The 24,525-nt window shown below is 39.2% G+C and overlaps 1 protein-coding gene across 19 annotated transcripts in view; it reads right to left on the minus strand.

The window, feature by feature from the left end:
* The window catches only part of PARD3 (par-3 family cell polarity regulator), a 644,329-nt gene that overhangs the window by 225,555 nt on the left and 394,249 nt on the right, over positions 1-24,525 (minus strand). For 4 of the 19 annotated variants that reach the window (XM_029237263.1, XM_029237268.1, XM_029237259.1 and 1 more), the window contains 4 exons: positions 17,918-18,068; positions 11,174-11,363; positions 6,409-6,560; positions 5,306-5,350 (listed from right to left, as the gene is read on the minus strand). In XM_029237263.1, coding sequence (XP_029093096.1) covers positions 5,306-5,350; positions 6,409-6,560; positions 11,174-11,363; positions 17,918-18,068 — 538 coding nt within the window. Of the gene's footprint in view, positions 1-5,305; positions 5,351-6,408; positions 6,561-11,173; positions 11,364-17,908; positions 18,069-24,525 lie in introns of all 19 variants that reach the window. The other 15 variants (XM_029237272.1, XM_029237267.1, XM_029237274.1 and 12 more) reach the window with 8 other exon arrangements.

Below are 24,525 nucleotides of genomic sequence, written 5' to 3' on the forward strand. Positions count from 1 at the left end.
GAGAGAGAGAGAGAGAGAGAGAGAGAGAGAGAGAGAGAGAGAGAGAGCGCGCGGGAGGGAGAGAGAGAGAGAAGTAAGGGAGAGAGGACTCAAGAGCTGGATGTGAGTACTTAGATCTCCAGGCCTGCAAAGAGAAACAGGTGATGAACAGAAGGAACGAGACATCACAATTACCAAGAAAATTTCATAGGATGGCAGGGGAGAATTCAGAGGATTAAAAATTTGACTCTGGGGATTTCCCTGGTCGTCCAGTTGTTAAGACCCTGCGCTCCCAATGCAGGGGGCCTGGGTTCAATCCCTGGTCAGGGAACTAAGATCCCACATGCCGCAACTAAAAAAAGATCCTGCATGCCACAACGAAGATCCCTGTCCTGCAACTAAGACCCGGTGCAGCCAAATAAATAAATAAATACCAAAAAAAAAAAAAAAAAGTGGCTCTGTGACTTGAGGATCTAGGGCAGGAAGTCCCAAGATGGTAACCAAGCTTCAGAATGCAATCAAAATGGATTTCTTTAACCAGGTATGACAACCTCATCCATCATTGCCTGACCTGGCACTCAGGTAGATGAATTTAGCGTCTAGATGGCTGAAATGCCAGCCACCCCCAGCTGGGCAATCCAGGTTATAGAACTAGTTCTTCACTTATACTGTTAAAAAGACAGGTGCAAAAAAAAAAAAAGGGAGGGTAGGAGAGGCTGGATAGTTTCTCTCCATGTGGGGCCATCAGCCCATATGTGGATCAATAATTAAGGAGTAGCCTTGATATGTTATCACTTAGAAGACAAATAGTTCTGACATGGGCTTTCCATTGCTCAGAGTATAAAACAGGATAAAAATTAAATTGGGAGAGTCAAAACAAGAATTATCTTTTTAAGATTCATTTACATGACACCTTTCACATGATTTTCACAATGGGGTAGTTTTAAGTTAGAATAAGTATGTTAAAATGTAACGTAGGTAGAAAGGCAGACAGACGACTCTAAAAAAGAAAAAATATTCTATAAATCATTGTGCCTGGGAGAAAAATATGATTTATTTAACTTTTTCCATGCAGGTTTGTATATATTTGATTATTTATTTTATGACAAAAATTGACAAGAAATATTTCTTTCTAGGATGATCAATCTTACTTTTTCTCTTGATAGCCCTATAATTTTTGACAAGTTCATGTTTTAAATACCCATAAAAGTCATGTCACAGGAAGGAAAATGAATTTTTTTCCGAAGAATGAAAGAAAAAGTAAGAAATCAAAGAATCAAAGAGAATGGGAAAAGATGATTCCTGGGTAGGGGCATTTACGTTCACATTTTCTAGAATTAGCACTAGGAAGATCTTTTTCTGAATAAATCATGCCTATCAATTTTCATAACTTACTAGTTTCATTTAGGTCCTATAAACTTTTATAAGGCAAATATTCAGTACCTTCTTGGCTTCATAAAGGACATGTTTATGTATGGATGCGTGTATGTATCTATGTATATATCTCCAATGAAGATTTGATACTTCCAGTAAAGATTATCATAAAAACATAATTTATGGGCTTCCCTGGTGGCTCAGTGGTTAAGAATCCGCCTGCCAATGCAGGGGACACGGGTTCGATCCCTGGTCCGGGTAGATCCCACATGCCGCAGAGTAACTAAGCCCATGTGCCACAGCTCTTGAGCTTGTGCTCTAGAACCCGCGAGCCACAGCTACTGAGCCTGCATGCCACAATTACTGAAGCCCGAGTGCCTAGAGCCTGTGCTCCACAACAAGAGAAGCCACTGCAATGAGAAGACTGCACAGCACAACGAAGAGCAGCCCCCGCTCGCCACAACTAGAGAAAGCCCACATGCAGCAATGAAGGCCCAACGCAGCCAAAACAAAACAAAACAAAACAAAACATAATTTATGTATGAAAAGTTAGCTGAGATTTGACTTAAGATACTCAGAGCACTAAAAGCTTTAATAATTTCAGATATGGCATGAGTATTTATTCAAATAAATGTATATATATTACATGTATATAAATATTGATATATGTATAGATAAATGTATATATGTATTTATTAAGAAACAAAACACAAGCAAATCAGGGATAAAAAAATGATGGAATTGTAACTAAATAAGCAATAGATATTTTGTAAGCATAATTGGGAGCTTACCTATCTACTCTTTTCTCTAAATTCTTAACACTGTAGTATAACATTCTGGCAAAATGTTGATAATTATATATGGTGGGTATTGGGTATATGGTAGGTTAATAAACTACAGTCTTTATATATGGTTGAAAATTTTCATAACATCTATAATTTGTGCATCTATAATAGCAATCAGCAAACTGTGGGCCAAATCTGGAAAATCTGACTGGAACACAGCCATGTCCATTCATTTGCATATCCTCCATGGCTTGCCTTCACACTACATCAGAATTAAGTAATTGCTCCAGAGGCTGTTTGGTCTACAAGATCTACCATATTTACTCCCTGGCTCTTTACAGAAAGAGCTTGCTGACTCTTGATCTATAACATGGATTTCACTCATGCAAGTGGTATGTTTGTCAAAGAAACTTTAACAGAGATTTTGTTAAGTAATAATAAGATTCCTAAATGAGGATCACTGAGATTCCTAACATCATAAACTTATCATTTAGCAGCAATAAAAATTGAAAATATCTCTCACTATATAAAGTAGGGGCAAGAGAGTAGTTTTATTTATACACAAAAAAATCAATGTCTCTAAATTTTAAATTATTTTAAATAATTTTTAAATAATTTTAAATAATTTTTAAATTATTTTAAATGTAAAATAATAATTTAAAAATAGTATTTTGAAGCTCCTTATATAAATCTTTCAGGTCATTAGGATACTTTGCTTATTTTCTATATCCAAGGATTAAACTATTAGAAACACAATTCTCTTATTCCTGTTCCTCCTTTTCTTGCAGGAAGTAAATTTACCCCCCAAATATCATAGAAGATTCCTAAATCCAGGAACAAAGGGGGAAATCATAATCATACTATTTTCCTGAGGTCTATTTTTCTACTCTTACCTACTAATACCTCTCTCACCAAAAAAAAGGAGAGGATGTCTTTTGCAAGGGCAAAGGGAAATGGAATTCAATTTTCATTATGAAAGGCTTACAGCTAGACAGATGACCTACACTAAAATGCCACGGTGACTCTACCGAAAACCTTTGGACTAAACTGTAAAATCATGATAATCTTAGCAATTCAAGTGAAGTGAAGGAAGAAAAATAACTGAAAATCTCTTCACTGTCTAATACTGGAGGATGGGAAGGATTCAGTGTAGATATTTTATTCATTGTAGATTTAAAAGCAATAGACCAGAAAGTACTTTGATGTCTGTGTAATAATTTTTTGTCCCACGTTTTTCCAATTGAATTCGGTAAGATAGATCGCATATAGTATTTGACGAATGCTTTTTATCTAGGATCGAACAACACTCTAAGGCACTATGAAGGCAGATGATTCAATTAGATGATAGAAGTCTGCCTTCTCACCATGAAAGTTATTTAATGTTTTCAGCTGAAATCTGGATATTATTTTTTAATCATAATAAATTCTTTTCCTGTTAGTGAGTTGGTTAAATTAACTATTTTCCTTACTTTACCTAATTGGCATATTATATAAAGTCATGTTCTTTAATCTGAGCAGCTCAATTTGTTTTTTATAAACATTAACTTGAACAGGGGTTACATCTTGAAAAGTACTGAATACCATTAACTCCAAAGACGAATTACTAATTTACATATGTAAACTATCAAATAATGTTTTTCTTTAGCCCTGCTTCAGAATTCCAATGAAATGCTTTGTTTGATAAAAGAAATAACTACTTAATAAGGGCTGAGGCTATTGTTAATTGCCCTGCACTACAGTTAATCCAATGATTTATTGGATGTAGTTTTTACAATCTATCTTTACAGAATGTGAAAACTCCAACCACGTCCACAATTATCTTTACATATGTACGTGGGATACACATTTTTCAGGAAGCCTAAAACTAATTACTACTGCAGGTTAAAAAGGTGAATTGAAGCCAATTAGTGCTAAGTGGTGTAACTAAATCATACTGGAGCTCGAATAATTAAAACTCTATTCCAAACTTATAATAATAAATCAAAACGCTCAATTGTACAAAGCACATGACTTTAATTACACATAAAGACTTTCCTCTGATTATTGTCATAAAATAACATGTAAAATCTACTATCATGTAAAACCCAGTTCAAAATAATCCATTGTTTCTACGGAATGATTTAGGCAGCATCTTAGAAGCAAGCCCTAAATAGTTAAAAAGAAAAAGAGAAACAAAAACAAGGGCTTCCCTCATGGCGCAGTGGTTAAGAATCCGCCTGCCAATGCAGGGGACACGGGTTCAAGCCCTGGTCCGGGAAGATCCCACATGCCGTGGAGCAACTAAGCCCATGTGCCACAGCTCTAGAGCCCACAAGCCACAACTACTGAGCCCGCGAGCCACAACTACTGAAGCTCACGCGCCACAACTACTGAGCCTGCGCCCTAGAGCCCGCGAGCCACAACTTCTGAAGCCCACGCGCCTAGAGCCTGTGCTCCTCAACAAGAGAAGCCACCACAATGAGAAGCCCGCGCACCGCAACCAAGAGTATCCCCCACTCGCTGCAACTAGAGAAAGCCCGCACGCAGCAATGTAAACCCAACACAGCCAAAAAATAAATAAATTAAAACAAAAAACAAAAACAAAACCTTCAAGCAGGTTCACAAAGATAAGGACGCAATATATAGTCTAATTCAATGTTAGGTAACTACAAACTAATGCTTGCATCAGAAAAAGATCTAAGCTTTTCTGAGTGACTAATGAGAGCAATACTAGACACTGTCCTTCAGTGAAAATATTTATATTTGTGCCATTATCCGTCAAACGAAAATCACCACTTTGAGAATCATGTTTTGGATGTTAACCTAAGCATCAGATAGATGACTCTGAAACAAAGAATCCACCCTAAGAGATCACGTTTTCAGGATTTTGACTTTTTTTTTAATAAATTGTGACAAAACATTCCTACACAAATATAATTAAGAAGATCTAGGTTGTTTTAGTGTCTCTGAAACACTAAATTATATTTCCATTTAGTATGTACTACAGTGATAAATTTCTTCTCACAGAAAATTTTCCTTTTCTTGTACCATTTGATTTCCTACTATGAAAACATCCGTGCCAGCCTGGAATATTCATGTTTACGTGCTATGTGATTGGCAGCTCTACAATTATGATAAGCTCCTTGGACCACAGTTTCTATGGCAACAGTCTAAGTGTCCATTCTTACCTGCGTTCTGGTCATCCACTGTATTGAGTTTAGTCTCGTCAGCTACTGTTAAAAGGTAAATGTATAATGGTTAGCCCAGTTAGTCCCACAGCCCAACATGCTTCAACCATTCCCAGATCTTTTCAGTTAGGTGATAATTCTTAGGTAATATTTCATGCAAAATATATGAAATATCAAGCAAACATTCATAATCAAAAAAAAAGGGGAAAAAAGCAGTGTCTCCATGCAATGCCAGTCATGTCATTTCACAGACACGTGTGTTATTGATATGTTAGCATATCACAATTAGCGAGGCAAGGAATCGCCCGATTTTTCTTTTCTGCATGGGATAAATGAATGTTTTTAGTCTCGAAGTACAAACAGCCACCAGAGAACAGCATAAATACGTTCTAGTTGATTAACGAAGGTTTTTCTAATCATTCAATTGGTGTATGGATATAATTAATTAATTTGTTTGTTTGTTTTGGTTTTTGGTGGATTTGGATTTAAAAAGAGACACTACCTGATTGGTGCTTGATTGAACAACTAGGATTATTTTCCTCCTCTCATTTGCTTCCAAATACTTTCTACAATAAATATGCTCTCAAATTATGACTCCACTTAAAGGCCTTAATTACCAACACATAAGAGTCTCTATCAAATAAACCTTAAAGGACAGCAATGGAAGGAGAATATGATGAAGTAACCAAACTCTAGACATGGATTGAGATAATGGTTTCTCTCCAAAACTGCTTCTTCTGGTTCGAGCATCCCCACAACCAACCAAGTCATATTCCAATGAAATTGGTTTTCAGCAGCCAAAGTGTTAAAACATTTCATTTTTTTCAAGTAAAGATACATGAATAGAGCATGATAGGCACATGTGTTTGTTTCTTTTCTCATCAGAAAACATATATATTAACATATTGCACATGATGTAAACATGCCACTTAGAAGTACGGTTATCTCAAACTTGGAGAAAAACTAATTTTTGCCAAATTGCCTCATTTCGCATTTATTTTCTCTATGGCTCACAGTAAACAGACATGTGTTTGGGACCACTGATTTTCATCTGAAAGCATCTAAAGCGTATTTAGATAGAGGTTCATGGAGATCGTACTCACTACCTAAATCCATGCTTTTCGATTTTCGCGTTTTAACGAAATCCAATTGACTGGCATCTGAAAATTGCTTTGTGCGTTTTTCTGACATACTCTGACGTCCAAATCCCTCTCGTTGAAAAGCAAGAACTGGATCGACGTCTGGACTCAAAGAGCTGGTGTGAAGAGAGAGAGAAACATAAAAACATTTACTGAAAATAAGACATGACGCTCAGGAAAGTTCATCTACACCTGTGTGTATGAATGTGTGTATATGGATATTCCTCAGAAATATTTAAACTAAATAGCACAAATATAGTCCATCAAAAGAACTGTGGTTGTGTAGGAGGTGACGGGAAAATACGACATTAATTTACATTTACAGCAATTCCTTCTCCATGTGCGGAAGACTGAATCTTTGAGGAAAACTTTCATATATTAATACAAATACTGGCAGCAAATTAGTGACTATATGAATTGCAACTGAATAGAAGTTTTGAAAAGGGTATGTTCTGCAGAATTGTGGTTGACAAGGGGGAGGGGAATGGGGGAGGGATGGATTGGGAGTTTGGGATTAGCAGATGCAAACTATTATATACAAAATGGATAAACAACAAGGTCCTACTGTATCGCACAGGGAACTCTATTCAACACCCTGTGATAAACCATAATGGAAACGAATATGAAAAAGAATGTATATATGTATAACTGAATCACTTTGCTGTACAGCAGCAATTAACACAACATTGTAAATCAACTATACTTCAGTAAAATAAATTTTTTTAAGAAAAGGATATGTTCTGGTCATCTTATATATCCTTTATCTTGTGTTTCAGAAAAAAAAAACAAAACACCTTTATGGCATGTAGTTTTATGAGGATGTAGCTTCTCTGCAATACTTAATCAACTGAGAAGAAATCAACTCAACAAATCACGATTAGAACCTATTCTGATGAAAGTGTGGTGCCGGGTACCAAAGTCAAAGTAATAAATAAGAAAAGATCTCTATTCCCTAAGAAAAATACCAAACCAGAAGCACACAGAAGACTCTGTGGATGCATGGATGGGAGACTGACTGGTATTCCAGGGAGTCAGGAAAAGCATGACTAAGTCTGGATGGCATTTGGTTTGTGTGACACCAACACAGTGGCTCCAGCAGAGATGATGAAACACAAGGCAGATCAGTGGTAACAGGATACAGTATCAAGTGTCTTCACAATGGAAGTGGCAGGGGAATCGGTCCTATTTGTAAAATCCCACTAACACTTTCAGAAGCACCACCAGGTGTTGAGAGCCCAGCCCCACAATGACGTGGTTTTTCTCTATGCTGAGCACAGTGAGTAAATAGAGAGCTCTCCTATATCAGTGTGGAGCCACCTTGCCTATGTGGCCAGGTAGGACATCCCTCCACAGCTCACTGGACACACTAGGATGTGGTGGCCTCTCCACTACGTCAGCTTCCACTATACAAGCCCTCCTTATGCTTCTGCTGGAAACAAGCTTCTCTAACCCTGTATTGGTCCTATGGGAATGACCATGCATATGGATAAAAGGGTAGTGATCTGGTTTGGATACATATCAGAAATTTAGCTGCAATTCACCGTGCATGAAATGACAGATGGCATTAGGGAAAGGCTAAACCAAAAGCTGCAACAAGGAAGACATCAAGGCAGTGCTTTGCCATCGGGTGATGTGGCCTGAACGCTTTGAGCCCCTGTGTCTTCATTGGCTCCATGAAGAAAAGAGTGGCCCCAACCACTGGCCAGGCCACTGAGAGAATTCAAGGACACAAGGGGAAAGCCCTCAGTAAACTGCAGCCCACCATGCAAAATAAATTATTATTAGCCAACAAAGACTTGCTATCTCAAATTTTCAAAGTTATGAAAATTATGATAATGGAAACAGGGTATTTAAAAACCAACCACCAACTGAAACCTCAAAAAGGAAATGAACGATCCTTCTCCATCTTTTCCACCAAGTACAGAGCAGGGTCCGGGGAGGAGGCAACGTAGGTGCCTGGGACTCAGAATTCAAGGGAGCTCTGATCTCAGGGTCCTGTGAGTTCAGGGGCCACACCTGAGAGTGAGAAGCTCCTTACGTTTGCTCCCCTGGGCACCTAGCTTGCTTAACCCTTGTTCTGGCCCAGGGACTGGGAGCTCAGCCCAAAGCAAAAACGATTTTTTTATGTAAAACACTATGCTATATCCTAATCAATGTTATTTTGTTTGCATCCTACACTAAATCTTTTCATTTTTAATATATCATATCTCATCTGTAAAGCCCGGAATAAATTTGACGTTCCAGGAAGAAGCAGGGTCATGTGCACCTTGAAGCCTTAGGTGCCCCTTCTCGTACTACTCTGCTTAGACCCTATGTATGTATGTATATACATATGTGTGCATAGCTCCAGCATATATTATGTATAGAAGTGTAGACTGCTTTTACATATTTCTTAAATATATATGTGTGTGTATATTATGCTTATATAGTAGTATCCACATACTGCTATGCTTATAATTTCCAGGGCACATACACCCCAATTCGAAAACACAGTCCTAGGAGTGAAAAATTAAAACCTATATGGTGAGAACAATTTTGCAACAATAAACACTAAATATGATATTTGAACTAAGAGTAATTATTTCTGTTTGTGTGTTCATTGTGGCCGCGCCATGCGGCATATGGGATCTTAGTTCCCCGACCAGGGATCGCACCCGTGTCCCCTGCAGTGGAAGCTCGGAGTCTGAACCATGGGACCGCCGGGGAAGTCCAAGGGTAATTCGTTTAGATACTGAAAGCTGATCTCTCCGACCATCCTGCACATGCTCATCAACCCTCTTCTGTATCGTGTGAATTACACGAAAACCTGAATTCCAAACTAGGCATCAAATGTGTGAACAGAGTGAATCTGCAATACATTTTTAATAAAAATTACTGGCTAAAGGTTTTTCAAAAAAGTACAAATTTTTGTTCCTGAAAGCCACATATTGGCGTATTTTTTAAACTAATTTTATATCCTCTGAAATTATGTTGTCACTAAGATGAGAATTTGCTGTTTTACCTTCTGCACCTTAAAAACGTTGTTATGTTCCCTAAATCAATTCATGGATTGAAAACAAGTATATTCTATCAGTTAAGAAATGCAAACTTTAGCCATTTGACATACTCAGCCTTCCACAATCGTGCAGCGAACTGTACACATACACAACTGAAAACGGCAAATGAGTTTTTGAGTGAATAAGCATCTTAAAATAACTAAATATTCTTAAACCATAACATAATTAATTCTTCCCATTAAACTAATTTCGGACACAAGAAACAATACGCTAGCATACTTAGCAAGTTAGTCTGCAGGACTGACAGCTGATTCTTTAAAGAATGTAACCATACCCTGATCCCCCCCCCAAAAGTTATTAAAATTCCAGTTATTAATCCTGCCTTATTGCCCTTTTGTTTTCATAACATTTTCATCAAGGATTAGGGAGATACTGTCAGGCTGGAAAAGCTTACATTTTCTGCTGTGATTCAGAACAGCTGCCATTCTTGTTTGGATAACCCTTCATTCATATTCTTCTCCAGCCCCTGCACATTCCCCACAGCAAAATCATACAAGTCCTCACTGTTTTATGAATCCCCTTAGGGAAATTAATGCCACACTCCAGCCCTGCTCGTTGTTTATTGACTTTCACCAATACAGCATTTCTTAAGGCCCCAAACATCTATTCCTACGGCTGCCTTCAAAATTCCTCATCACGGTGGAGACTCAAAAGGTTTTTGTCCCTTCGATGAATACTGCAAATATCTAATCCTTACTTTCTCCGTCATTGCTTTCACTTCCAGAAAGAGATATAAACTGCAGCGGTAAATGCTACAGCGTCTGATTCAGGTGGGTTTTTACTTTGTATGGTAGTTCCCCCTCTACGTTGAACCAAAAAACTCGTTCAAAGGTAAGCCGTTATCACGCGGGCTTGAGTGTAGCTCAATGCCACAACACTGAAATATCATTTTGCTGATGGATTCTTAAAAGACCCCAGAGAAAGGGCAATAAGAAGATTCTGGTATAATGCTTCACATGGTTGCGTTCATTATCACTACAGCCTTCCAAGGTCATCCCTAGGAGGGACTTTCCTTTCGCTTATTGATGTATATAATTACTAGGCACGCAAATGAAGACACTCATCCACATTTATTTGCCACACACTGGCTCAATAATATCAAATACTTTCTTCTATTTTGAGAGATACAGGAGAAAAATTAGCATTAGACTGCCCCTGAAGTCATAATGTTAGAAGTAAGTACAAAGACTAGTAGAGTTATAGCGCTCTAAAAATAAAATCTGAAAAAGCTTCTTCCCACTCCCAGAATGTAACAACTACTAATTTGGCCAAAGTCATCGAATTGTTACAAACTCTCAGTCACCGGAGGGATTTGCTTAGAATTTATTTATGGAATAGGAAAACAATTCGTCGAATTAACACAGATCTAAAATAAAAGTTTCACTTGTGAAACTTAACTTCAATGAGTAGGGTTTGGGGGTTAGTGGTAGTTTTCTTGTTGGTTTGGCTAAACTCTTAACGATAGCCCTGGAAAGGCTAACACAGTTGGGCAGGTTTATGAGGCTGGGGGGAATCTTTTGTTTGAGGAGTGACAACTACGAGTATTAAATCATTATTATCAAATCAGAACACCGCTATAAAAGACACTGATTCACTGTGCTCGGTGACAGACCGTTTAACCCTAAAATCAAGTGTGACTGCAATTAACTGATGTTTCCCAACAGTGCTCTTACCACTCTGCTGACTCACTGATGCCGGCCTTGGCCCACGCGCCAGTGTCCGTTGTCACAAATCCTACATCATCGTGGGAGCTGGAAGATGACTGGTCAGAGAGATGTGGGGGGAGTACTGGCAGCCTGTCATCCTCGATAATGACAGTGTCATCTTGGGGCATATTCACCGTGGGGGACAGCTGGTATTTACCTGTCCAGTGGAAAAAAACAAAGAGAAATTCTAGACATCCATCTAAGGGTTATGTATATGAATGTTAACACTTTGCTACATTAGAAAAAGTCTAAATTTCCAAAATCTGCTCAACCTGGTAGGACAAAATAGAATTAAGTAAACTTATTTTTCATAAATGAATGTCAAAGGGAGACCTGCGGTCTATTCCCTCCTCTTGACACGACAGCTATGGTGCTCTGGGTGCGGTATTCAGTGTCTCTGGTATTAAGTTTCCTAAGGCCAGAGATGATCTCCAGAATGACTTCTAATGTGAAAATGCCACGTAGATTTGAAGTCGTTTATAGCCCTTTGAAAAATTTTACCAGGAAATTTGGAGGGAAGCCCTGCAGACTTACATCAATCAATCATTCACTCATTCACTAGCTGGGCACCTACCACCTGGCAGGTTTGTAAGGAAGACTTAATCTCTGCCTCTCAATGGCTCACACCTCGGAGAAGGAGATAGATAAAGCAGTAATTGATCGGTGCTCTGAGTGATGTGCCAGAAGTGCCCTGGCATTCACTAGTGCTGGCAATCACCTGGGTAGCTGAAGGAAGAGGATGCTGGGAGTCTTAAAAAAAAAAGTCAACATCCGAGATGGGTTTTGAATGATTAATACGATCTCTTCTACTGTAAGAAATGACGACATTGATTTTAGACATCAGCAACAACATCATTAAATGCATGATGGAGAAAAGTGCACAGTGCACTCAGGTGACACTTCAAAGATGAGTGCACGCAGAACCAGGGCCTTGTGGAGAGATGGCAGGAGTGATGTTAAAGAGGAAAGATTAGGATCTCACTGCCCAGAGGTTTTTTCAGGCCAAGACAGGGGAGCTTGTAAATTTTGATTTATTCAATTAGGATATAGTGTTCTCGGTAAGAAAAGACCCAGAACTGTCCACACTGATCAGTTTCTTTCAGTAAAATCTGCTCAGGTTCTGGGATCGGCATGATAGGCGTTTATCTTTCCTGGGATAAAATTATAATTCAGGGGCCTGAATCCTTAAAGATAAAGCTGGGGTCCAAATGTTGCCATCTTCCTCCCCAAAACCCCTATAGTTCTTCTGGCTTCCTCCTCAAATCTTGGGCCATATTTCCTCTGAGCAAGAACTCATGGGCGAAGCTTCGGTTCACATGGATATCTTGTGAAAGGCTGTCCTCAGAGAAACATGCATCACGGTGTGGTGTCGCCCTACTGGCCTGTCTCTCCCAACAGAGCAAGGAGAACAGACAGTTTCCCTGTCACCTTACAGGAGGATGGAAACACTGTCATCTCAAGTCCAATGTCCACAGCTGTTAAGTCAGCTCTCCTGGTTCCTATGCAAATAAAAAGGATTGCTGCATTTTCCCAATCCTACCACCGTTTCAAACAGGGTGCCCTTGTCCTTTACGAGTAATTGCTTTTAAAAATAGCACAATGGCAATGTGAAGACAGTTCATGAACATTTTCACATCTGTCTTAAGATCTAATTTTTAAACATTCACAAGAATGTGTAAACGATAATTTTCGTTTTAACACCATTTTGGAAACTGGGAGATGGCATATATAGACTTGAAGGATCTTTTAAAATATATATTATTCTAGACATTTCAACAAAGGAGCAAACATTAAGTTGATCTTTTCAGGACAACCCACAAACGCAAACTTGCTAGAAATTTCAAATGCAATCATTACTTAGCATCAACTACTCTATTACAGAAATAATATATGTTCACTGAAACCTCTACTCAGCAAATTATCATGAAAAATACTCTATTTTGATTTGAAATACATCCATTTTGACAAATTGTGAAAACTAGCAACTGTTTATATTCCCTTTCCTGAATTCACACCACTCCTTTATGCCTACTTGAGTTTTAGGATACTAGTACAGAAAGACAGAAATCTGTTCAATAAGATATCATTCATAAATAAGATCGGACATTCCAGCACTATTACCTAAAGAAACATTTCCTTCCCAAAACATACTTTTTTCCCAAAAAAGTGTACAGGATGACAAATCCAAGTTATCCCTGGTAGCTCACCACTGACAAGGCACATGTCACAGCATTAAATGTCATGTCCTCACAGAGGCAAAATTTATTGGAAGAAACTATATTGGTGTAATATAGCACATTCATTTCTAAACACAAAAACAAAAATGTTCATGCAATATATTCCGAGAGACAGTCTAGCGAGCAGTATGGAACACAGAATGGTTCTTCATGTGACAGTCCTTTTTCATGTTGTTTTGAGTAGAAATATTGTTCCTTAGGTGATCTAAAAATTTATACCTAAACAAACTGCAGGAAATGTCCCTATTAACCGTAAGACAAGGATTCAGCTTTTTTTCTTTCCCTGATGATTCTGGAGGCTAATATTTCAAAAGACTTGAGAATATATGTTTTCCATCAATTTTCCACTTCTTAACATACTTGCGACGAACAGTGTTTTGGGATGCGGGCTCCAGGAATATATTGGGGGTAATGAACTAAGCTATCAAACTACATATTCTACCAAACTCCCCTTAGAATAACTCTCAATTATGTTTGCAGGTACTTGGCATATCCTAAATGTGAACCCTTTGAAGGGTGACTTCAGAAACCTTTGATCCAGTTTTTGATGAATAAACTCTCCTTTCCTCAACTAGTTAACCAACAAACTAAGATTTAGACTGTAGCCAAGTGAAACAATGAGATGCAGAATGACTGTTTACTAAACATTTATTCATTGGTACATTTACATAGAAGGCAACACTACGTGAAATGAGAAACCTTTTGCCAGAGGTTTGACTCACAATAAAAACAACCTTAATATTCCATTTTTCTACGTTGACTTTCTAACAAGATCAAAGTATTCTGAACAGAATTATTTTTTAAACTCACCACAATGTATCAATATAAAAACTACTGAGATTACATTTAAAAATGGAGACCACAGATTTCAGTTGTGCTTTAAACAGAAAAATTCTTCAGATAAAAAAGTTGGAAAACATTTAAGGTTCCATGCTCGCAAATGTCAGCTTGTGATGTGTCCTATGAAGTGAACACGCTGGTGAAATTAGCTACACCTATTACCTCTATGGTTATTAGTAGTACCAGTTAAGACAGTCCAGCCATTTGTAAAATGTTTTTAAGGCTTTTAAAAGGAAGAAATCCTATGTAGCCTTGCTACAGGTTTCTTTTTGATAAATATCCAAAATTACTCCTTGAAAATCCATGATAGTGGAAAGTCAGCCAATACAGATGACAGTTGGAGAACTCTTGCCTTTGGCTGCAACTCTGGCTGACCCCACCAAGAGCTAAGGAGATCGATCAGGTTCCAGTAATGTGGGACTCGTGACTCAGAAAAATATGCATCGTAATTCTGGTTCAGTAACACGGAAGTCTGGGGCTTCAGACCTGTCACTTAACTTCTTTGGGCCAGAATTCCCCTGAACAGACGTTTAGTAGGTTGGAGTACACGATCTGTAAGGTTGTTGCAAAGATAACTTCTTTGATTTTTAAATCACAGTGGCTGCCAGAATGGAAGATTCTGTTAGACTGTCTGAAGCCAGTTGCTTGAAAATGTGGGTACTTAAAAATGGATGTCAATAAAGGATGAATGTCACTAACACTTATTGTGTGATCCCAGTATTCCTCAGAGATGGCTATTTTTAGAAAGAGGAAAGAGCCAAGAACAAAATAAAACAAAAATCGTCACGGGATCTTGGGACTTAGTTCTTTTATCTGTTAAGTGGGAAAGTGTAGCTGATGACATCTGACATGCTTCCAAATCTAAAATCTCTTCCTTTTTTGGTCTAGTTTTTGGAAGCTTCTCTCCTGGGTTAGGTTCCCATAGAAATGAGTCAGAAAGCCTCAAAGCTCCTTTTGGGTCTAGAGTCCCACAGGAGGAATATGCTACATGAAAATTCACCCTATCCACATAAAATTAATCACTTCTTAATGTAGTCAGCTGGAATTTCAATACAAAGTTCTATCTGAATCATAGCAGATCATGGAGCAGATACCACCACCTCCACTGGTGTCTACACAGGAGATATCCTAAAGGTATAAGAAGACGACTGCTAACCAAACAAGATCTGAAAATTTTCCATGCACCCAGATACTGTGCCCAGCAGTAAATACTGTTGCTATTGGTTTAGGTTAACTGAAAGTCAATGCTTTAATTTCTTATATTTGGTACCTGGCTTTGGTATCTTGTTGCAAGGTACTATCTTTGCAAGTAAGTGGAAAGTGATGCTACGAACACTGTCTGTTTCTTAGGGCCAATGATGCTGAAATAGGGACTGACGAAGACTGAGGAATTTTCGAATTTGTAAAACTCAAGATAAATCAAATTAAGCATATACATTTCTCAGAGTAAAACTATATGGGATCCCTAGTTTCCCACACAACATGTAAAAAACTATCTTAAGAAAATATCCAAATCATTCACATCAATTTGGCCTACCAACGAAGAGTAAGGAGTCTGTCACTGCCCCCCACCCCAGCCCAAAAGGCCACACACAGTACATCACAAAGCACAGAGCTGGAAGATTACTGCCCCAGCAGAAGCATCTGGAATTTTCAAGTCCATTACATCTCTAGCAGAGGGAAGGGAAAACAATGCCAACTCTAGTGCAAACTTAAGAGGACTAACGAGGCCACAGCTAATAAAATCAGAGCAATAGACTGAAGAAAAAGAAAGAATCCTCAACCCATATATACAGCATTTCCAAAGGTCACTAGGTGAATTGGGGGGGTTTTGTTTTTTAGTTTTAGTTTTTCGCCTTCCTCTGAAGCATCAGGGATTGGAGTCAGGACGCAGGTTACAGGAACTGGTGGACCAATGGTCTGATTCAGTATGGCAAGTCCTATGTTCCTATAATAAAGGGGAAATTACAGCGAATCACTTTGTATGCACACAGATCCAGGGAACACATACACTCTCTCGCTCAAGGGGTCTTGAATTTTCATCAATAAAAAAGTATTTAACTGGCTTCCCTGGTGGCGCAGTGGTTGAGAGTCCGCCTGCCAATGCAGGGGACGCGGGTTCGTGCCCCGGTCCGGGAGGATCCCACATGCCGCGGAGCGGCTGGGCCCGTGAGCCATGGCCACTGAGCCTGCGCGTCCGGAGCCTGTGCTCCGCAACGGGAGAGGCCACAACAGTGAGAGGCCCGCGTACCGCAAAAAAAAAAAAAGAAGTATTTAACGAAGATAAAGTGTCACAGCAAAACCAGGGAAGTAGGGAAAACCCCACCGCGGTGAGGAACGTGATCATTAATAAGCAAAGGTTAATCTGACAAACTATGTGCAATGCCTGTCACCTGACAGGTGTGCAATGTCTTCTGCGTCCTTCCCCGACTTGCACTAAGTCAAGCAGGCCGAAAGAGAACTGTTGGCAGAATTAAACCAGAGAGCTGGCGCGTCTTCATTCCCACACGTCACAAACTAAGAAACGAGGAATTCAGCGATTTTTCCAAACAAGAAAGCTAGAAGGATTAGAGGAAGAACAACAGAAAATTCTACCAGTCATGTTCACGTAATTTTCCTATCGTGCCCGCTAGAAAGTTCTCTGACGGCAGACTGATTCTCACCTGTCTTTGTATCTACAGCAAAAGTATATACACAATGTCTTGCCAACAGCAGGCTTTCCGTAAACATCCACTGATGAAGGAAACAAATTCCTGTTCCAGCGAAGCTTCCTAATGGAGACGTGAATTGTATTAAATCTCCATTAAGTGTGCTCAAAATGGAGTTAAATTTAGGTTGTACTTCATATTAGAGGCTTGAGAAACACACCAGCAATGAGTGTTTTATGTCACGTGCTATTTTAATCAAAACAGCTTCTTATGTGTTAAATTTGACAACTCTCACAAGCGAATCCCAAGATGAGCAACTCAGTAAATCAAACCACTCTGGTGGCAAAGCAAGTCTTTATTAACGGGATCTGTTAGCAGAGAGCTGAACGGCTGCAGAGCAAGTGCTAATCACCTCCTTCCTCACTGGGGGCCACGCAGACAGTATGGTGCTGAATGCAAACAAAGGATGTGAAAAACTAGTTTCAGGATTTTCAAATGAAGGCTTTGAAAAAGTCAAGATGCAATTCAAAAAGGGTAACACCTTATTAAGTACAAACCACAAAATGTGAATATTCACATACATGCATATACATATTTTTCCCCTCCCTCCAAACAGTGCTATTGTAAACATGTAACTTTTGAATCCTTCTTGCCATAAGCCACTAAATTTTGATTTAAAAACAAAAACACAGCTTCACTTATCGTCTCAAACATGCTAAGAATATCTTGATCACTGGAAAACACTTCTGTGTGATCCCCTTCTTTTTTCCCTTTCCCACGTTACAGGATCCAAAACTCACTTAACAAAATCAATGTATTGACTTCCTCTCTTCACATTAACACTTCCTGAATGATTATAATGAACCTGCTCCTCTTCCCTTTGAAAACATGGGCCTCCTTTACATTAATGTTACATTAATAACCTCTCTGTGAACCAGTAAAAGCATAAAAACAAGATGTGATCAACAGGGTTTTACCTGACTCACCCATTATCCTGCTGAGCGCAGCATTTCTCGTGGGTGATTCATCAAGCCCCTCAAGCCCGCTGTAGAGGGAGTGGGAAATCCTTCGTTCTCTATCATCCAACACCGTTTCAATGGGCAGCTCAGGTCCAGAGGGGCTCCCAGGTGACTTCAGCTGCAGAGAGCGGGGGGGGGGGGGGGGGGGGGGGAAAACAGAACTGGGGGCCCATGACCCGCATGGGGGAATTAGACCCAACTTGCCCAGGGTCTGCATCGAACTGGGCACCAAATGAACTAGAACTTTTCACCCTGTACCAAAATAGTTTGTGATGACAGCTTTGCCTAATGACCAACTTTCTGTGCCACTTCACACTGTGCCTCCCATGAAGTTGTCAGATTTCAACCACTGGAGGAAAAATATGTAGATTAAAGGCTTTTTTTTAATCAAACTCACCTTGTCGCTTACTTTTTCTCAGCTTGACAGTATCTGTTGAAGTCAATCTGAGTTATGGTTTAATTCAGAATTCTTTATGCGATGTTGCCCTGTGCTAGACATGCTTTATCGTCGTCAGAACGGAAGCTGGAATTTAAGTCTACTTTTCACACTTAGAGCGCATAAATACACCTAACAGCACACCTTGGTGTGTGTGGGGGGAGAATGACCACCCGCTCTCTAAGACCTAAAGACCACCTGTCAGTTCGGGTGTCTTCCACAACACACCGAGCCTCAGTTTCTTCTGCTGAAATTAGAAACGATCATCTTATTCTTTCATTGTGTTCTTAAGTGTGAGATAGTAACTGAGGGAAAATAAACTACACAGGATACTGACAAAACGGAAGTTAAAACCCAGTATTCTAATAAGGCAGGCAAAGGTAGCTATTCTGCAAATATATAGAATCTGCTAGATAAGCAAAGAATATAGGTGGATTCGTATCACCAAGAATTAAAATAGCATGTGGCGTTCTTTAGGACAGCTGTGCCTTATAAAGTCATATACTTCATAAACATAATATGAGTGAGAACTCTGTATTAGTAAAGCCATGAAACAAGGAGGAACAAAGCACACAAATCCTCCCAGTGTGGGCTCTGAGGTTAACCCCACCAACTAAAATCTTATGATGCTTTGGAGCTGGCCGGCAGCCAGAGACAGGGAGGGCTGGGGGGTGGGGTGGAGCGGCCCGTGTGGAGGCAGGGAGCAGAGCACAGCAAAGTGGAGAGAGGACTGCACATTCCAAACAGAGGAAACCACAACTGTGGCTCCTTCAACTGAACAAATTATTATTTCTGTTAGAAGCTATCATCTGTTTAATATAAATGAGATATTTAATGAAGTTCCGAATTGTAGACTTATCTCGCCCAGTTTGATAAGCACCGGGGAGATTTAATGCACTGAAGGGTCAACACAATTACAATTGGAGGCACGTCAAACTGCGGGAGAATAATAAACTAGCAGCGCTAGTGAATTAGACTCAATAAGGTTTAAATTGTGAAATGAGGATTTGTTTTATTAGTTTTTTTTTTTTTTTTTAAATTGCAGCTTACAACTGACAGCTTTACTGAAAAGTAAATTAAATATTCCAGGTCTTAGATGTAAAAAAATACAAGAACATTTTCTGAAAGAACATTATTCCTAAATTCCAAGGTACTTTGGAGAAGTAAAAACAAACACAACAAATACCCAATACCTTAAAAACAGGCATGTGTGAATTTTTTTAATGAGCACATACATTAGAGACCTGCTATACAAGTCTCGACACACAAGACCTGCATCCTACACAATAATTTATTTAATCATAAGACAGACAACACATCCTCGAGTTTGCTTTACAAATACATTTAATTGAAGCATATAACTGCAATTTTCTAGATGATAAAATCTTTATAAAGCACCTTTATGAGAAATCCCTAAATATCCCAAGAGGCTATTTTAGAATTTTATAAAGTCAAATAAAAATTCTATTTTAAAAATAGCACATGCAGGCTTTCCAGAGAAAAACAATAAGATGCCTGTTCATTAGGAACCTTGTACTTGAACACTTTCATGGGAAAGCTTCTGTACCTCCCCACCTCCCTAACCATGTCTAATTTGCATCTCAAAAGACAGATTTAAATGAAGACATCAATGGCCAAATACATAAATATTTAACAGAAGACACAATGCCTTTTAATTTCTTAAAAAAAAAAACTGATTGGAGTACAGAGTTTTGTTTTAAATCTTTTGATGATTTTTTTTGTTACAAGCAATTGAGTTTAAGAAAGAGGAATGCATCACATCATCAGAGTGGGAGCTTAGCCACTCCAAGGAGGGCAGTCCTGGAAGACTGGCCTGGCCTTCCTGCAGTATGGGCTGCTCCCAGGCCCTTCTGATCTCCACATATAAAAACCTTATCAAATTAAGCTTAATTCAAAGAAGACACCAAAATAAAAGAACTGCAATTTTCACTTTGTCGTTTTAACTGCAAAAAATGTTCTTCCATCCAACAGAACTCAGTCCCGAGTAGGGACAATTGTGTGGGACACCCTCAACTCCATCCCTAAGAAAATAGGAAAGCCTTTACATCCATTAAAGAAAACTAGGTTGCAGCAAGATAACTCATACTGGGGATCAGCATAAAGTGATACAGTCTCTTCCCAGAGTAATGTGGAGATACATGTCCCAGGCCAAAGAATATCCTATATTCTGTGACCAGGCCATCGATTTCACTTTGTGGTCACTATCCTCACAAAATAATAAGTTAGGTGAATCATAAAGACTCATGCTGATCAGTATCTATCAGAACTTCATTTACAAAGACACAAAAATTGGGAATTACCCCATATCTATAAACAATGTAATGTAGTACGCTCTTAAAAAGATATTCAAATGATCATATATTGCTTTTATAATCAGAAAATAATAAGTGCTATTCAATAACAAAGAACTGGATATTGTCCAGTGAATATGCTTCATATTATACATTTGGCTTACTCTTCCTAGGAAAAGGTAAAATATTGGTTTCTTTTAAAAAACTAATCCAATATCTGTGGGGCTTAATAAAATCTCAAGTTCTTTTAAGTGTGCAATAGTGGGTCAAATCATGTCTTTCACATAAAGAAAACGTACCCCACCATCTCAACTAGAAACGGTGAAAAGCTGGCATAGATATGGCCCTAATCCCCTCCAGCAAACCTAAACCTGGGTCCCAGTTAGTAATTGGCACGATCTTATTATCCAATATTTCAGTCTTTATAAGCTTATTCTATTCTATCCCCAATTCCTGGCACAGAGCAGGCACTGGGTGAATAATTGGATGAATAAATTCATTTCTGAGTGAATGACTCAGAGTTTCCTTAAATCGGTTTCGAGATCTCATATGTATAGGCCATGTGGAAGCGGGCCTTTAAAGCTAAGGGCACAGCACAAGGCTGAAAGTAAAAGAAAGTTGATGGAGATTACAATCACACATTGCAGAAAGGACTAACATCCGAAGGACTAGTTAACACAGGACAATGAATAGTAAGACAGGGTCTAGCTTTCTTTGGAGAAGAGTGGCTGGAGTTTCAGGGTTCAGTTCCAGGTTCTGCTTTCACGCAGCACTACAGCTAATGTCCTCCACGTTCCCATGTGGCTAACAGCACTGACCAGAGGATGAAGTAAGCCTGGATGTGACAGACCCAGAACGCGATGGCCTGCCTGACGCTGGGACTCATGGGTTTACTATCCACCTCTTCCCAACACAGCCAAAGTATCAACTGCTTGAACCCCACACTCACAGGCAATCAGACCCTCTCATGTGCATAAGAGGGATGGACACCTTGCTTCTAAATTACTCTGCCACTACCTTGGCCTTGCAGCCATTAAGCACCTCATTTGGCTTCTCTGTATTTATTTCTTCATATATAAAATAAAGAGAATCATAAACGATACCTTAGGTCCCTTCCTATTCTAATGTAGCTTTCTAAGAGAATTAAACGTAGAGAGAGAATTCACTTTAAAGTAGTCCTTGGTCAGTTCAGTAAGTTTTGCCAAATTGATAAACCCATGTAATGTACACCCCTCTCTGGATAAAGGGCATTGCCATCACCTCATTAAATTCCTTCCTATTATTTCCCACTCAATCCCAACCCGCCCAAAAGCAACCAATGATATTGTCATCCTAGAATAGTTTTTCCAGTTCTAGATTTTCATATAAATTAAATAATATAACATTAATAATAAATAATATAAAAATTAATAATCCCAATTGGTAATCAGTTTGTCCATTGCTATAAAAATTCCTGCTGGGATGATTAATGAGAGTTTATTAAATCAATAGGCCAATGTGAGAGAACTGATACTTCAGTGATACTGAGTCTGCTAATCATATATCACTCCACTAATTCAGGTCTATTTTATTTTTCAGTGACGTTTTATAGAATTACGAGTACAGAGATTACCTGTGTTGTTAAATTTATCCCTAAGTATTTTATGATTTTTGATATTACGGTACATGATATTGATTTTTATTTTACTGTCAAACTGTCTATTCTTAGTACATACAAATAAAATGGATTTTGTACATTGGCCTACTGTCCTATGATCTTGCTAAATTCACTTACTTGTTCTAAAGTAATTGCCTTGTAGATTCCTTAGGATTTTTTACGTAGAAATCATGTTATCTGGAAATAAAAAGTTTTATTTCTTCTTCTTAAAAAAAAAAGTAGTCCTTGGTGACTAAATTCCTCAGCATGGGGGCTAAGAGAAAACTTACCTGGTCTTACTCTCTATTGGTACCAAGGCAGGCTTTATATGAAATCATGTCTAACAAAGATATAATGAGGTGACTGCAAACTAGGTTAAATTGCAGTAATTCCTACAAATACTAATTTCCTTGGAACATTTAGAATTATCGTAATTCTCCTACACAAGTTGACTTTCAATACCCATTTCTCAAAGTTCTCCTTCAAAGTCCTCAACAAATTTGTCCTTTGCAATGATACCAATGTTTCTGCCTCCTGCTTTATGTATTCTTTCCAATGGAAGAGATGCCAAAAAAGTTCATCCATCCTTCAGGAGCACAAAACAAAGGAAAGCCATGTCTTTTCTCTCTCTTTTTTAAAGAAATAATTACTGCTTATGGAATGTTTTTAAATACTTAAGTAAGAGCATTAGAGCTAAGGAAAGTGAAGGAAATCCAGAATCACTGCTAAAATATTAATTGTTACCTTGCCTTGTTAGAACTTCAGTGTCTAACAGTAACTAAGTTAATTTTTTTCTTCTAAAAAGGCTCGACTCTCTGGGATTATGTCCCTCATCATTCAGTCCATGTTTAGGTGTCAGCCTTGGGTTGGACCCCAGTGATGGAGAGATGAACAAGGTCCCAGCCATCTCAGAATTTGCAGTTCCCACCAAAGAAAACCAGAGAGGAACCATGATGGTGTGACAGCTGCTGCCTGAAGGTGAGTACCCAGGGCTACGGAAAGGCTTTGGAGAGAGGATACTGAAATCTAAAGGCTGACTTTTCTAGAACAAGGAGCAGAACTGACTCACGTGGAAAATCCAGAGGTGAAAGGCAGCATCAGATATCTGAGAAATTTCAGGTCGTGTAAGGGACAGGCTGGTGGACACAGGGGCTGGTTTGTGCACGTCCTAGTGGCCACGTGATGGAGACTGGCACCCATCCTGGAAAGGAAGGAAAGCTCCCGAAGAGATTTTGGCCGGAAGTGACACGATCAGTTTGTTTTGTGGGAAGATGTGCCTTACTGCCGTGTAGACAAAATGGGTTGAGAGAGAAGTCCTTCAGGGAGCTGCAGCAGAGAGCCCGGTGAGAGGATGGGGTAAGGGCAGGGGGATGGAGAGGAGTGAGGGAGGAGAGAGATTCCAGAGGAGGAGGCAACAGAAATAGGAAAGGCATTTGAGAGGTCAGAGCCACCCCAGATTTCCAGCTTCTACAAGTAAAGAAACAGTGGAGCTATCTCGGGGGGAAGGAGGACAAGGTAGATGAAGAACTGAGGGAGGAATGGGTTTTGGTGGAAAAAGCATAGGTGCCTGAGAGACATACCAGTGGACATCTCCATGGGTGGCTGGACAGAGGGATCTGGAACTAGAGTAGAGTCCTGAGCTGAAAGCAGGACCATGGGATTCATCATAAGGAAAGTGGTACCTGAAGACCAAGGAATGAAGGTCTCCCAGGGAGCATGTGAGGAAGAAGACACAGCCCAGAGAACGCCTTGAGGAATACTAACCAAAAACGGAACAGGCAGAAGAGAGCAAGCTTAAAGGAGACAGAGGGCCAGAGAGAAGCAGGAGAAAAACGGAGAGAGCTGGCAGGAAAGGATTCAAGAACGAGGCAGTGTTCACAGACTCCTGGGAAGTCAAGTGGAAGGGATTGAGAAGCATCTTCTAGAACATGTCTCAAATGTGCTGTATGGGGACAAAGACCAGGGAAGTGCAAGGGAAGATGGTATTTCGTGCCGAGAGTTGCCAATTTTGAAGAAAACATACTAAGATAACAGACAGCACTTCCCACATACAGAAGAGGGCAAGGGAAGAGGTGACAAAGCACAAAAGATGTTCTTCTGCGAATTTTCATCTTCTCTAGCTTGAAAATAAGTACGCAAACCCTTGATTTAAAGATGAGTTAGTAAAATATAATTCTGTGATATTGTCAAA

This window comes from Monodon monoceros, unplaced genomic scaffold (genome assembly GCF_005190385.1).
Source record: "Monodon monoceros isolate NGI ecotype Baffin Bay Population unplaced genomic scaffold, NGI_Narwhal_1 Super_Scaffold_21, whole genome shotgun sequence".
Taxonomy (NCBI): Eukaryota; Metazoa; Chordata; class Mammalia; order Artiodactyla; family Monodontidae; genus Monodon; species Monodon monoceros.